The following is a 16,082-nucleotide window of genomic DNA, read 5'->3' on the forward strand; positions in this document are numbered from 1 at the left end:
ATACTGAGCAGTGCTGAGCCGTGCGGTCACTATGGCTTGAAATGCTGGAGAAGCACAACCCAATGAACTGTATGATAAATCATGAGCCTTTTGGCTTTGAACTAATATCATGTATAGTTTGTACTCTACGTAGGTGCTAAGCACTACTTAAAAGTGTGTTTATGGAGTATCTGTACTAAAACTTGCAGCACCAGCTTCAAAAAAAAGGGTAAAATGCATAATTTCTGGGTGAACTAATTCTATGGGTATTATATGTAAATTGCCACAGCTATGTTTATTTCAAGGCCCGTTTTTTCAAATTTTTCCTCACTTCCATGTGCTCAGGGAGAGCAGGGTCTGATAGTAAGGAGGGGGAAAGGGGCTGCAGGGGAAAGAAGTTGGTGGTTTGGGGGTAGAGGGCAAAGGGGCTACCTGACCCCCCCCAGATTTATTTTCCCTGCTATAACAGTGGGAGGTTGCAAATGCAAGACAAGCCTTCAATAATTAGATTTTATACCTGGAAAAGAATATAAAACTTACACATTTTCTATATACAGAATCTGATTATTGGGGGATTGTCTTATAATCAGGACCATCTAATACTCAAAGTAAATATGGTAAGTCTTTCCTGTGGTTCAAGCCTGTTCACCTGAAGACCAGTAGAAGTGGCCCAGAAATGAACAAAGTTCAAACAATGAGAAGGAAGTTCATTTCTGAGCCACTTCTACTGGTCTTCAGGTAAGCATGCTTCAACCACAGGAAAAAGACTCAGTCTATATCCAATCTCATGAGAGGACACAGTACGACCACTCCAGCCAACCTATAACAGGAGGTGGTCCTTCTGTTGCGTCTAATACTTGTGTGCATAGAAAGATTAAGTACCGAATCTCGTATTTCAAATCTTCTAGTGCAACTCCTGCCACAACCATTATCTCACTTCTGTCACTCTACCCACTCCTTCCTTCTCCCTTCTTCCAGACCCCCCCTTCAATACTGCTTCCTTTTTTTTCCAAGCTCACTCTCCCTTTCCCTCATTCAAACTTTTATTAAACTTGGGCTTACAGCCATTTAGAAAACAAGCAAGTTATATACACACATATAAAACTTCCATTAAAAGAATATTTTTTGAGTACTTGACTTGTTACCTAAAAGTAAGGAAACGTAAACAATTACAGTCACCTGTCTAATATGAGTGCCTGACTTGAGACCCTGGCATATCTATGGAACTGCTGACAAATCACAGCAGTAATTTTGACCTGTGCTTTGAACATATTAAGTGTAATAAGCTAGATTAGGGGTAGGCAACCCCTGGCATAGGTGCCAGAGTGTAGTATGCAAAGGCATTTTGTTTGGCATGCATGCAGCATGCCTCAAGGCAGACAGCGGGGAAGGGGCCAGGGATGCACTGCCCCCCCTCCTGGCTCTCCAACTGTCTGCCCCTGATATGCCAAGTCAAGGTTTCATAGATGTTAGGGTCAGAAGGGACCCATTAGATCATCGAGTCCGACCCCCTGCCCTGGGCAGGAATGGTGCCTGTCCAATCTCCTTTTAAACGCCTTCAAGGAAGGGGACAGCACCACCTCCCTTGGAATCTTATTCCATATTTTGGCAATCCTCAGTGTAAAGGATTTCTTCCTGATGTCCAATCTGAATTTGCTCTCTTCCAGTTTGTGACCATTATTTCTAGTTACTTCGACAGGCACCCTGGTAAACATTTCTTGCTGGCCTCCCTGATGAGTTTGTAAAGTGTAGATGATATCAATATACTATCTGCAAGGCATGAGGCGTGGTAAGGGATGGTTGGAACCACACATCTAGCCCATAAGGCTTAGGTGTTTTTGGCACTCTGCCCAGAAATGTTGCTGACCACTGTGCTAGGCCTCAGGTGTCACTAATGTTGGAAAATGAACATTAGTAGATACATTAGTGTCTCTGTGCCTCAAATTTCTCATTTGTAAAGTATGAATAACATGCCCGCCCCATTTTTACAGTGCTCCTGTAAAATAAGTTAGTTACAATTTCTGAAGTGTTCAGATTCTACAGTGATAAGCACAAAAGAAAACCCCACTGTTATACTAGCTTTATATTTGTAACACTCCACTTACATCAGTTGAGTTACAGAAGCATAAAGCTGGTAACAAATTAATGTAACCTGGGAGGTGCTTATTACTTGAAAACTAGGGAACACACGGCAAGCTGTTTGGTTTGTATGAACGTGTATACATTTGTTCATAAAAATCTACATTATATGCTTGTGAATTTCTAATGCTTTAATTCTCAACCAGAAGCACAACCATAAATACCCTGTAAGAGATACTGCATTTGTCTTATTTTTGGCCCAATATAATTTTAAAAGATGCAAAAGAAAAGTCTGGGCTTGGCTAGATCTTCAACCTACCGCTCTCTCCTCTCCACCAATGTTACTAGCAGTTGCACAGTGTCATTTGCAAGGTCCTGTTCAGAACTCCATACTGCCAGGTTACTGATTACTTTTTCTAACAGATAACCCACAATCCACTGTGAACCCTCGGTATCGGCACCAAAAGCTGTATTAAATGGCAGACTTATCTACAAGAAAAAGAATTAAATAAATGAAGTTTACAATACGCAAAATAACGTATATGGCAACCGAACAGCAACTTGTTTTCAGACCTTCCCTCTTTCCTTAAAACACAAAATTCTTGCTGATAAAAGAATTTTTTTAAAAATGGGCAACAAACGAGACCTACTTTTAAGTGCAATGGCAAAAAGCAGAAAACAAATTTCAACTTTATTACAATAATCAACTTTATATGTCTAACATCTAGCTTTCACCCTACCAATGTTTGTTCAACACTTAAAAAAAAGAATTCCATAAGCACTTTAAGAAAAATTCCTGAGGACTGAAGAATCTGATAGCAGCAAACCGAGCAGTTGTAGAGTTTTCAACCAAAGGGAGCCTTGCAAGATATTGCACTATCACATAGACTGCTTACCAACAGGAAAACACAAAAACCAAACAGCGCTTTACTTTCAGCCTGGCACACCCCCGCACTGAGCGCAGTGCATGCCTAGAAGAGGCAATGAGTTAGTTTGTCTCGGCCTGCCCAACGTCTGTATAGATTGCATGTTTTAGCAGGGCTTTTTGTAGCTTTTATCCAATAGCTGATTCAATCAAGGAACACATGCAAGCTGTGATAAAAGCACCAAAATGCCACACTGAAGTGTGCAATCTATATAGACGTTGGGTGAGCCAAGTCAAACTGATGCAATGTCTGTTCTGGTAAAGCGCTAGGTTATTTTGGGGTTTTTTTCCACATCTGTCATGGCTGTAGTGAATATTTTCTGTAGCTGGTCCCTGGAATTTGTTCCATATGCAATATTCTGGGGAAGGATTTTATCTTTAGACTTGGATATGTTACTATCTGTTTCTTCTGAAAATTCCAGGTAAATAAAAATTCTTGTTCTTTACAAAATAAATTCCTTAAAAATTGAGTCTCAGGAATTTGAATATAACTTTTTGCAAGAAATTCTATATCAGTACACTGTGAGCATGCTCAATTTCAAATTTTCCGTTATTTTCATCATATAAAACTATATGATCACAAAAAATGATGGTAGAAATGTTCTTGGTAATCTTTATTTTATTATTTTATATAATTTACTGACAGCGTCTATTCTTCCTCATATTTCGGCTATATTATGATTATTTCCAGATGTCCAAATTGTGTTAAATCTGCACTGTACTCAGTACTGTGCTAGCAGCATAAGAGACTACCCCTACACCACAGATTTTTGCAACTGAAATAGCAGCAGTGCATGACAGGTAAGTATAGAACACAATAAATGGGACAAGAAAAGGATAACAACATAAGGTAACATCTATTAGCTAAGAGAATAATTTCAAATTTTAATGGATTTTTTTGGTTCACCTAACCCTTCTTCATTTAAAAGAAAATACATAAAAATGTTGAAAGAGATTACAGAATCACTGCCAAACTCCCTCCCTAGCCATTGTATTACCAGGCAATGTACCACAATCACTGCACTACAGATGACAACACAGATTGAAAGACAGGATCATGATTGCCAAAACTTTGGCAAAAAATATGTTCTACCTATGGAACCACAAAGCAGAAATTTTTCCATGTCAAACCCTATACAATTACATTTAAAACAAAAAACAAAACAAAACAAAAAACCCACGAGTGTGGACATTTACTATTTAATTTTTTTCCTTGGGAAAAGGGCCCACTTTTCAGACTACAACTGTGCACATTGAGTTTTAAAAATAAACAACTGTTTGCATGTTATAAACCCCTGACACTTGAAGTTCAAAATACACATCAACATCTGCTTTCATTAAAGAGTATTACTGCCTATTATTTAGTCAATTATTGCAATCACAACTGCAATTCTGTTCTTACCTGGTCATACAGCTTTTCATCCACTAGGAGATAGGTCTTTGCCCAGCGCTTAAGAAACCAGACAATATCTTTTCCCATTTGTGGGCTCAGAAGGTGTGTTAGATTTGCCCTTATTGCTCGAGATTCTACTTCTGAAACTCTTAGGATGGCAGATAATAACCTGCAGATATGAAGTACAATTAAGATACATGACTGATTTTGGATGTTTTTTTTCCCTTTAAGTAGAGTCAATTTCCCCAACACTGCATTGTCTCAAAGTTTTCTCTTCTTCATGGAATACAGTGAAAAAAAATTATGAAGCCCAAATATTTATGCCTCAATACAGTCATGCAAACACTCTGGCTGCTTACAAAAGTTAAGAAATGCCTTACTGGAATAACCAGTGTGTTAGTTTGGCCCAGTTCTGCAGCATCTGCATAGATCAGATGCTTCAGCAGGGCTTTCTGGTCACTTTTATCTAAAGCTATTTCAATCAGCTATTAGATAAAACTACCAAAAAAGCCCCACAATCTAGACTGGTATTGGGTGAGTCCAACTAATGTGATGCGTCTTCTGGGCATGTGCTGGTTTCGGTGTGGGGGTGCGCAGAGTTTAAAGTAAAGTGTTGGGGAGCTTTTCTTGGTTTGTTTCTTTTTACATCTGTAAGCAGTCTCTATGAATAGTCTCTCTTTACACAGGAGGATGGGGATGGGACAGAAATAGTTTAAGACTGAAGTCAAGGTGGCAAAGGGGAACAGCTCTGACTTTGAAATTAGACTCTGAAATTATTGCAGTACACAGAATGCTCTCCAGTGCTCTGACATCAGGGGAAATAGGAAGCTGTCCAACTGGAATAATGCCAAGTACTCTACAGACAGGATACCTTTCCCTTTCTTCCCCTTCCCCCCCTTAACCTTAGCTACAAACTTTTGGCAGTCTTACGTGTACAGTTTTTGCAGCCTGGTACAAACTGCAACACAAATGCAGAAGCAGTAAACAGTTTCTTCTTATTTTGATTGCTATAGGAGTAACACACCTCCCTCCATCCCAGTTCTCAAGAAACCTTCGGACTCCCTCCATTTAGCCCAGATTCTCTCCCCACTACAGAATGCTGGAGTAGAAAATATTGCTTTCATTGCCTCTTATCAGCTACGTGGAAAAATTATCACTGAAAAACAGAGTGCTCTTTTGTTGTACAGGGACTAAGTATAATGTTGCCATATAACTTGTGCACCTGACAATCCAGGGAACTGATGGAGACAAAAAGCCATCTCTAGCTTCCTAGTTAAGATTAACATAAGACAGAAATTAAAACAAAACAAAACAAAAACTAGGGTACAGCATCTTTCATAGCCATTAGAGTACAATGTGCCATGCCTTACTTTTAATTTCCAATGTTTGGGACCCTGGTTTATGGGTATCATCCTCCTTCTAAAAATGGACAGAAGTTTCTTTTGTAGCTCTCATACTGTTCCTTAAAATAGGCCAGTTACTGTGCACGTACAAGTGACAACATTTTATCTGCACTCAGGGCCAGCTGACCTACTCTTGCAGCAATCACAAGTACTGGTTATTCTTGTTAGAAAAGCCCATTTTATAATTTGGAAACTACTTGTTTTGTTACTGTTCTATAGAAGGCATTACACAGTTAATTCAGTTACACAATTCTATCTTCACACTTCAAATAAGATTTATTCTCGTACACTATGATAATTCAAGGAACGAAAACATTTGTATTGGATCTTCGTATTTACTAGCGAAGGCACTTGTAGCACCAAAATCCACCCATCTCTGCTGAAATCTAATTGTATCTCTCTCTCTCCAATCATTTGTCTGGTCTCTTCCTCATGATTCTCTATTTACTCATCCGCTGACTTCAGCTCTCCAACTTTAGCACTCATGCTTGTGTTGCTCCATTTTTCACTGTTTCCAGAACAAATTTTTTCTAGACCACTGAATTGCCTTTAGCTTCAAATTTAATCACAAAACAATCTCATTTATTTTATCCTACAATTCTTACCACCTTTTTACCCCTTCTATAGCATTCCTTACAATCCATTTGTTATAACCAGTCTGATAAACCATTACCCATTCTAAATTTCATGCAAAATAAATCTCTTTTCCATTCCAGTGTTAATACATCTACTCTCCTTTCTACATCTGAAGCCATCAATATTCAAGATTTGTTTCTATCTATGTAAATTTGTGGGATAATTTATGCTAACACACTGTAATACATTCTTACCTAATGACAGAATCGGTTCTGTTGTACCCTGGGATGGAAGAGGCCTTTTCTCCTGGAGATCCCAAAATTTGAAGTGTTGTATTGATGTCAACCTCAGTTGAATGCTTAATGGAATATTCCATTACTTCTGGAGGTATTAACGGAGTCTCTCCCTGAGTATCATTAGCTAAGAGGTAGCCTTAAGAAATACAGAAGGTAAGTCACCAAAAGTTCACTAACCTAGGTTAAGTTTTTGTTGGATTCTCTTCTGACCTTATAGCAGACATTAAAAGTCACTGACATAAAATCTGTATAGACCCTAACATTAACTAGTAAGTACCTTAATGTTAATTATACACATCAATTTTCTGTGTATAAATGGAAGCAGCAGCCCTAAAATTATAAACAAGAAACTAGGCTGAAAGAGTAATGACCAAATAAAATACAGAAATAGTGCCCCATTCAGCAGCAGATGCTATAGCTTATATCTACAGATGAGTCAGACTTTATATATGACTAAATTGCTTGCTTTGTTCAGTTTTCTTCTTGTGAAAAATATGATTTTACAGGTAGAATTCATTTGCATTCCACCTGTTAATCCACAGTTGGAATTTCTGCACTGCTAACTTTCTATGCCTCTAAGCAGTTTTTAAAAGCACAGCAAACAAACTAGGAACAACCAATGTTTCCTTATTTCCTTTGCAAATGTACATCAAGGAGACAAAGGCATTTTTAAAGCACTTATCTGTTGTCCAGGAAAAAGCATATTCACTCCTGGTTTTATCACAGTTTGAGTTTGATACCATACCCATCAGAGCTAGAGATATACACTTAATCCCATGGGATTAAATGTATGGTTACACAAGTAGTATCAATACACTTGTATCAAAAGCTGGAATTACTAAGAGGTAAAATATTTAAAATGATAAAACCCTGTTTTATTTTTTTAAATATGTTTTTATTCCATTATTTCTGCCATTGGGACATAGGCAGAGTAAGTAAAGCAATTTGGATTCATGAACAGATATGAAAGACAACACTAATGAGAGTAAAAATGTACAAGCCTACTTAGCATCAGGCACGATGCAGATGCCATTTTAGTTGCATCAATATTTCACTGGAACTCTATATAAGATGCCCAGCATAACTTGCTCAGGTTTTTGCCATTCATGACTTATGTAGCCATACCAAATCCTTTGCATCACATACCCGCAAGCAGTCTCAGTTCCCGTTTTTTTCAATGCTAACAACTAGTTAATTATTTTAGCTGAATATTTTTCAGAATGAATCAGTCAAAAACATATGATTAAAACAGGAGTTAACAAAAAACATGTAGTATCTTCTGTTAAAATGTTGTTTAGCATATCTTTAAGAAAAAATACCCCCATGACTGTTAACATAAAGGAAATAAGACAAAGAATGAAAGTTATCTGTCCCGCTACAGCACAAAGAATACGCTCATTTGTTCTAGTGTGAAAAGAATACATGCAATGAAAAATAACCATAAAAAACCATAATGACCATATTCTCAATTACAAGGATTAGCTATACAGGCTGATGGACACACAGGCAGGTCTGGTTGAGGAATTCCAGTTTCAGGAGCTGTATACGAGTGTTTTGTGTTTAAAACTTACTACTAACCTGTGACTAAAATAAGCCAATGAATATCCTCATACAGGTCATCAAGCACTTTATTGTCAATTGAGCCTGATCCTGGTGAGGCAAGTAACTGCTGCTGATGCCTTTGTAACTGACCATGGAGCCTTGTCACTCGGTCTTCTAATAAACTGAAAAAAGACAATAACAAAATTAATGCAGCTACTTAACTAAACAAAAACTTTGTTTAACACGAGACTTTAATCAGATTATTTAAGCAAAAGTATAAGAGCTTTATTAATTACTCTGTACCTTGTAAGAAGAGGTATACAGTGTTCTGCAGCAATTCTTCCCAGCATGCCAACACTTGCCAGCTGGTCAGAAAACTGGTCTCTGTCATCTTCCTGCAGTTCGCTTATTTCTTCTTCCTCCCGAGAGGCTACACCATTGGCAGTCTGGTTTCATTTTAAAGAAGTTAGAAGTAATCAATTAGCATCGTACCTGTTTCAATCTTGTTAGGAATACCATTAAAAATCTCTTTTCTGTTATTTATTTTAAGGTGTTCTAGGAGAAAGGCCACAAGTAGAAACAATTTAAATGTACCAATATCTTTATTAGATATTTGAGTTGGTCTAATAAAAGATATTGGATTTACCCAAAAAACCTTGCCTGCCTATGTCCTTAAACCAACACGGTTACATCCTATAACCCAGGATGTGTGTCAAATAATTAAGAGAAGAATTGGTAAATTAATAAAATATGTACTCCAATATACAATATAAAAACTCCATCAAAGTCCCAACTTCAATGAACAACACACATTTTCATTTTAACTTCAGATCTCTTTCAACTTGAGAAACTGCATTGTCTGAGAAAGGACCCATACTCCTGAAAAACTGAAGCTGTTAATCTAGATAAAAGGAATAGCCTTGACGGAAGCAAACTGACTTCTTAACGCTCCTCTGTTTTAAACCCTGTTAAGGAGTATTACTTCCTAGAGGTAAAAAAAATAGTTCAGTCTTTATGATGGTTTATAAATACAGTTTGTGACTGACTGAATGGTTACACTGGCTGTCAAATTCAAGCAAAGAAGGGCTACAAGAGCTAAAAACTATATTCTGTACCAGGGTGGGCAAAGTCCCGCCCACGGGCCAGATCCGGCCAGCAGTGGACTCCATTTCCCAGCGGCCCCTGCCTGCATGGCTGTGGCTGCTCACCACGGAGACCCCAGCCGCAGTGATAGTGCAAGGCTGGGGTTCCATGAAGGCTGGCCCCAGCCTCACTGACAGGGCATGTGGCAGGGCAGGGGGCTGCTCCAGAGCCGCTGGGAACTTGTGGTGAGGGAAGCCTGGTTGGGGCCAGGGCAGAGCTGCTACCTGCAGCCTGCATGCTCTGGGCAGGGGCGTGCAGGCAGTGGATCACGGCTCTGTCCCTGCTCCGAACCAGGCTGTCACTGCTGCAAGGAGCTGGGGCAGAGCTACAATCTGCAACTTGCACGTCCCTGCCCAGAACGCTGCAGATTGCAGCTCTGCCCAGCTCCTTACAGCAGTGACAGCATGGTCCCAAGCCAGGGCAGAGCCGGGATTCACTGCCTGCACGCCCCTGCCCAGAGCGTGCAGGCTGCATATTGCAGCTCTGCCCTGGCCCTAACCAAGTTACCTCTGCAGCAAGATCCCAGAAGCTCCAGAGCAGCCCCGTGCCCTGCCACACCCCCTGCCAGCATGGCTGGGGCTAGTCTCCATGGCAACCCTAGCCTTGTGCTATCACAACGCAGCTGCAGCTGCTCGGTGGACACTGGCTCCAGCCATGCAGGCAGGGGCTGCTGGGAAATGGAGTCTGGCTGCCGGCTAGATCTGCCATTTTGCCCACCCCTGCTCTACACTATACAAACCTTAAGCTGGATATTTTACTAGCCACCTCCATCATGAGGCACTGCATGAAAAATGTTGCCAGTTCTTGATATTTTACTGTGAATTATTCCATTTATGGTATTTCTGAAAACCCAGCTTCTGGAGTCTTATGATTACTGAGAATCTAAGCTCTTTTTAAAAGCGGAAAGTTTCTAGACCACATTGTTTGCACAGAAAAGCTTGAACTGAACACTAAGGGCTCAAAACCTAGAAGGCAAAAACAAAAACCCGCTTAAATTTTTATTTTAGATTTCATGATTTCAAATCACTCTTGATTTTTAAATGTATAGTGGCAATACTATGAAATCAGTCGAATATCATAACTTATTTCCACAACCAGGCATGCTAAAATGCTGAGAAAATTAATTTCAAAGTTTAAAGGAGGAAAAATAAATATCTTTTTCATTAGGATCATGGAAGGGAACGCAGGAATTCATAAGTTAAATATGAAACTGTGTTAGTGGATTAGAAAGGAATAGCCAACTTTTTGCAGTTTTCTATAAAGGGATTGAGATATTGAATCCAAACCTTAATTCCTCCCAAAGTGCTTTCAAGCCCCTCCTTTCTTTATCTAAACCAGCAAATAATTCTCCTTTGGCAACTTCAAAGCTGCAGCTGCTTAATGAAGAGTGCTTCTCTATTTGAAAGTTCCAGGCACTGCTTTGATATTGAACAAGAAGCATTCTGAAATGCCAGCTGTGGCTTTTACAAGGTTACCCATGGGATAAATGACTTATCTCACAGAAGGACATGTATTAACCTGTGTATACAAGTTATGTCAAGACTGCATGATATGAATTCAAGGGTCTCTTGAAATGTTTTTCTCTATTTTGGCATTCTTATTACCACCTGTTACCTATCTAAGAGATGAGAGTTAGGTTTTACATGGTACTTTTCAGAGTTGAAGTCTCTCAGTACCTTACATACTATCAAGTTAGATATTGTTGTATTGTTGATACAACAAAAACTGGACAGTTATTAACACACTCAACGTTTATTTCCGACTTTCTATTTCAGAATCTGTTGTAGTATAATGTTGAAAAAGAGGCTCTCCCCATCCTTAAAAGTGCCTTGGCCACTGAGCCACAAAGTCAGAATAGACCTTGGTTTACACCATGTTATCCAAAAGAATAGATTAAACAACACGACATTTTCTAGTTTGAGCCCAATCCCACCACATCTGACAAGTTTATATATGTTTGTTATGCAACAAAAGGGCACAGTGAATTAGAATTTGCAGTTAATACACAAAGAACATTAGCAGCTGCATTGAAGTCAGAGTTTCACTGAAGAATTTTGGTCATAGTAAACTGTTTAGTGACTGAAACCAAAGTAGTAACAAAGGATATAAGCAAAATTTGAACTTAAGGTCTATTATATAATTAAATAGATCACATTTTTAATAGGTCTGTGTGAAATTTTGCCGGGTGTTTCGTGTCGAAGCTGTTTCAACAAGTTTCGAGCTTGAAACAGCAAGATCGAAATGAAACAAAAAGCTTTGAAAAAGTTTTGAAACAAAATGAGGGCTGGTCTTGCTTGCAGCTAAACAGAAACTAAGAAGACAGAGGGGGAAGGACTGCTCTGATATTGACACCTAGCTCCCTCTTCAATTCCCCAGCCCTCTGATTGCTTCCCCCAGCTCTTCCCAGGGGGCGCATGATGCCAGATGACAGCAGGCTGCCATTGCCAGCTGGGGATTGGGGTGGCTTTGGGCTATTTCCCCAGCTGGTAGCAGCAGCCTGCTGAAACCCTGCACGCAGATCCAGGGGCCCAGACCCCCTGGAAGGGCTGCAGGGATGTGCCAGACTCCTCCTGAGGGATGTGGACCACCGGATGTGCACACAGGATGACAGCAGGCTGCTGCTGCTGGCTGCGGCCAGCACTTGGTGCAGCCCACGCTAAGTGCCAGGAAGACTGGTGCTGCCACTGGTCCCAGCCAGCGGCAGCAGCCTGCTGTCATCCCACATGCAGATCCGGGGGCCTGCGCCCCTTGGGAGGGCTGAGGGGCTGTGCCAGACTCTTCCCAGGGGGCCTGGGCCCCTGGATCTACACACAGGATGACAACATGGTGCTGCTGCCAGCCCAGGCCAGCACCAGCACTGAGTTCTTCCTGGCTCTCAGCACGGGCTGCACCAAGCAGACTCGGGTGCTGGCGCTGGCCTCAGCCGGCAGCAACAGCATGCTGCCATCCTGTGCACACATCCAGGGGCCCACACTCCCCCAGGAAGAGTCCGGCACAGCTCCACAGCCCTCCTGGGGAGCGTGGGATGACAGCAGGCTGCTGCTGCTGGCAAGTGATAAGTGTTTTGCTTCAAATAGCTTGAGGTTCAGTTTCCCAGAAGCCCCTGCACTTGACAGGATTCATGCCCTCGGAAGGGGCTACCATCCCTGCGATTTTTATCCAAATCAAGCAAGAAATGACAGTTATAGGCATTTGCATGATTCCCCATTATAGCCAATGGGTGAAACGTCAAAATGCGTCAGAACAGTGAAGCAAAATGGAACAGTGGTTTGAAACAGCAAAATGAAACGCCTCTCCCTTCAAAACGGAAGTCAAAATGAAATGGTGCTGTTTCACACAGCTTTAATTTTTAAAAGCATTCTTCAACCAGTTCCCTTCCTTTCTTTTCAAGATAAGCAAACAGGCTGGGAAAAAGATTTTCCTTATGAAAACACAGCAAGATACATGTTCACTCCCCTCACCCCTGATGCTACTACTAACCAATTGAATTAACATTCTGTGCGAGTTCTGTCAAAGCTAATTAAGTATCATATATTAAAGCAATGTTTACTTATGTATATACTTGGACTAGAGACAGAAATTCCACATAAATCAGTACAAGTGATTGGAAACCAGTTCAAATCTGTAACACAACAGAAGTTCAGTGCACATAAACCACTTTCCAAATGGCTGAAACCAGTTTAAGATAAACCTAGAAGGATGTAGTATCAAACTTAACTGAGTTAGATTAAATTAGTTTATTGAACTGCTGTCCCTGATCCCCTCCAGATTCAAGTTAACCCAGAATCCCCCAACATGCCAGGATGCTTTGCACCTCCTCTGCAAACCCCCCATCATAGGGTGGGTGGGCTAGCTTTGTTCCAAGCTGTCTGTTCCAGCTGAGCAGGGAGGCATGTTCTAGTGTCCCCTGCTTCTGGCCTGGGCCACTGCAGGCATGTCGCTGTGTTTCCAGAGTCAAAAGCAAATGTCTGTTCACTTGCTTATCGGTGCAATCTACATAACTTAATTTAAAACTTGAAAGATTGAATCAATTTAGACTTGGGCTTTTTGACTGTCTGTACTTAACCTAACAGACTACTCAGTCTTGCCCCCAAAAGAACTTAGGTTAAGAGCTTACCAAATTCCTTGTACCATCGGGAGCAGCTAGGTGGCACTGAATATAAGAGTTAAAAACCTGAACAGCATGTTGGGTAAAGAAGCCTTTATGGAAATGTTTGTCATCTTGTACCAAAGTAAGCCAGGACTCCAGCAACTTATCATACGCTTCCATGTATACCATGTCATCTTTGTCAAGCTGTAAGAGGAGAAAAAAAGGATAGTGTCAAACTGAAAACTAGGACTAAACAAAGCAGCAGTAGGAACATAGGACTGGAAGGGTCCTTAACGTGACTCCCGCCCCTCACCAAACACAGCCCCACACACACACACACACACACACACACCCTGCAATATGCTGCAGAACAGAATGAGAAATGAGGGTACTGCCAAAATCTTGGCCAGGAGTTCATTTGGACCAGCTTCCATACTCTAAAAAAAAAAAATGCAAAAACCCCTCAAATAATTCTTGCCAAACTGACTTGGAGGGAGGGCCAGGCACACTCCTTCCTGACCCCAAATCTCACAATCAGTTTAACTGCAAGCATGTGAACAAGACCTACCACATGAAATTTTAATAGATATGCTGTGTTTTCTTTAGCAAGTTGAATTCAGTTGCAATTACTATGAAAGAGATAAGAATGTAATTAAATTGAAATGATCTTGTAAGTTTTTAGAAAACTGCTCCCTATACCTGATGTCTGAACAACAAAAGCCTCTTCTGAAATTATATGTTTAAAAGGCTTATTATTGAGGCCAAGGTGTTTAGAGCACAGGTGTTGAAACCTAGGCACCTAAATTAAAATCCCCATTACATATAAGCACAGCAAGGCCTCAACCTTACAAATTAAAAACATAAAAGGATTACACCTTAAAACAAAGGTAACAAACTTATGTGGCTGGGAGCCCTTTGGACTGCATCACACTCCTGTGTGCCCCTCACCTCCCCTTCACTGCTGCACCATTAACCCGTACCCACCCCACCACTGTACAGCATGCCTTTGCCCTCCTCTCCAACTGCTGCACCACACATCCAACCAGGCTCTACCCTTCATTCCTACAGCATATGCCCATGTGGCTCCAGGCTCACTCTCAGCTCCCCAGCTGTGCCACACTGCACTGCTGCACCGCCAGGGGCTGGCAGCCAAAAATCAAAAAAGGGAAGGGGAGCCTGGAGACTCTGGCTGCTCTTGCAGCTGGAGCAATTAGGTGGGGGAGGAGGGTGGAGCGGTACCTGGGGAAAGATCCTGGAGGCTGATCCTCACAGGCTGCCAGCTGCAGAGCCACAAGTGCACATTAGTCAACTGTAAGTGCATGTAATGTGTACACACCTCAAAAAGTAAACACTCAAAATACCCAAGTGTCATTTCTAATTATTCATAAGTGCCATGCAGAGATGGAAAAAGAGTAAGATGTCTTTAAGTAGAAGGAAACAAATTTCTAGCTGACAGAACGACTAAGAAGCCCCTTTCCTGAATTAAAAAAAAAAAAAAGTTCTCTTAACATTGTTGGCCTAAATCTTGAGTATTTCAAGGTTGAATTTACAAGCAGGCTATAAAATGTGTATAATCTCATACAGCCACTCTGCCAACGTCTAAATCAGGAAAAAAAAATCATTCTGCATCCAATAGGCTTGAGCAGTAGGCTTGTATTAAATGAGACCAAAATGGTGCCTTGATAAAATAATGCATTGAGCTGACTAAGGCTACGTATAGACATTCAAGGAGGTTAGATTGCATTAAAAATAGCCACTCGATCTAAGGGGGAGGGCAGGCAGGGTCCATGGAGTTCCTGGGGTCCGGGAGGGTTTGGCAGGACATGGGAACCTTGTGGGGTCTACAGGGAGTTTGGGGAGGCTCTCTCCCCCACACCCTGGGGTCAGGGGCTATTTTTAGCCCCCTGACCCACCACCGTCAGACAAACAACCCCTCCCCAGTGAACACCCCCATCCCTCCTACCCCTCTCTGCACCCTGATTTGTTCAGCTCCCAGTATCGGCAAACCCTGATAAAACCAGCATGGGAAGTGGCTTGCACGGATGTGGGTGCTTGGTGAGTGAGGGAGGGGGGTTGGTTGGTCCATGATGGGGTTGTCTGTCCTGGGATGAGAGGGGATGGACTGGGGGGGCAGACAGAGATCTAAGAATACGCCGGTGCCAGAGTAGGGTAAGAAAAGTGCAGCCCCAGGGTGGGGCCAGCAGCTGGGCTTTCCTAGTCCTGGGACTAACTGGGAACTGTACATAAGTTTAGTTAGATCAGTCTCACCAGACTTCAGCTAAGTAAGTCTTCCTCTGAGGTACACTTAGCTTAGATCGGGTCAGCTATTTTAGGCCAATCTAACTGTCCTGAACTTCTGTACAGTTCATGTGTAGATCCACCTAACTAGTGTAAGGTATTCACCTGGGCAAACTGAGTTAGATCAGGTGGCCATTTTTAATGTGATCTAATCTTGCCCTAACCTCCCTGAACATCTGTACCCAACCTAAGGCTAAGTCTGCTCCAGATAAATGCCCAATGACCTTTTAAGATCTAACAGCAAAGGACCTCCTTGAGATGGAAATGCAAGCAAAGGAAGGGAGGGGTGGGGAAGAAAGAATTGGCAAAAGGACTAAGCCGGAAATCTGCCACCATTTTGGAAACAAATATTTTAAAG

General features: G+C 41.4%; 1 protein-coding gene across 3 annotated transcripts in view; it reads right to left on the reverse strand.

Annotated features, from left to right (window-relative positions):
• Window positions 1-16,082, reverse strand: part of XPO4 (exportin 4) — a 143,665-nt gene that overhangs the window by 45,622 nt on the left and 81,961 nt on the right. For all 3 annotated transcript variants that reach the window (XM_019524537.1, XM_019524536.1, XM_019524535.1), the window contains exons 9-14: window positions 13,454-13,630; window positions 8,497-8,639; window positions 8,230-8,375; window positions 6,610-6,787; window positions 4,386-4,545; window positions 2,378-2,547 (exon numbers count right to left, since the gene is read on the reverse strand). In XM_019524537.1, coding sequence (XP_019380082.1) covers window positions 2,378-2,547; window positions 4,386-4,545; window positions 6,610-6,787; window positions 8,230-8,375; window positions 8,497-8,639; window positions 13,454-13,630 — 974 coding nt within the window. The remainder of the gene's footprint in view (window positions 1-2,377; window positions 2,548-4,385; window positions 4,546-6,609; window positions 6,788-8,229; window positions 8,376-8,496; window positions 8,640-13,453; window positions 13,631-16,082) is intronic.

This window comes from Gavialis gangeticus, unplaced genomic scaffold (assembly GCF_001723915.1).
Source record: "Gavialis gangeticus isolate Ggan-Ray unplaced genomic scaffold, GavGan_comp1, whole genome shotgun sequence".
NCBI classification, from domain to species: domain Eukaryota; kingdom Metazoa; phylum Chordata; order Crocodylia; family Gavialidae; genus Gavialis; species Gavialis gangeticus.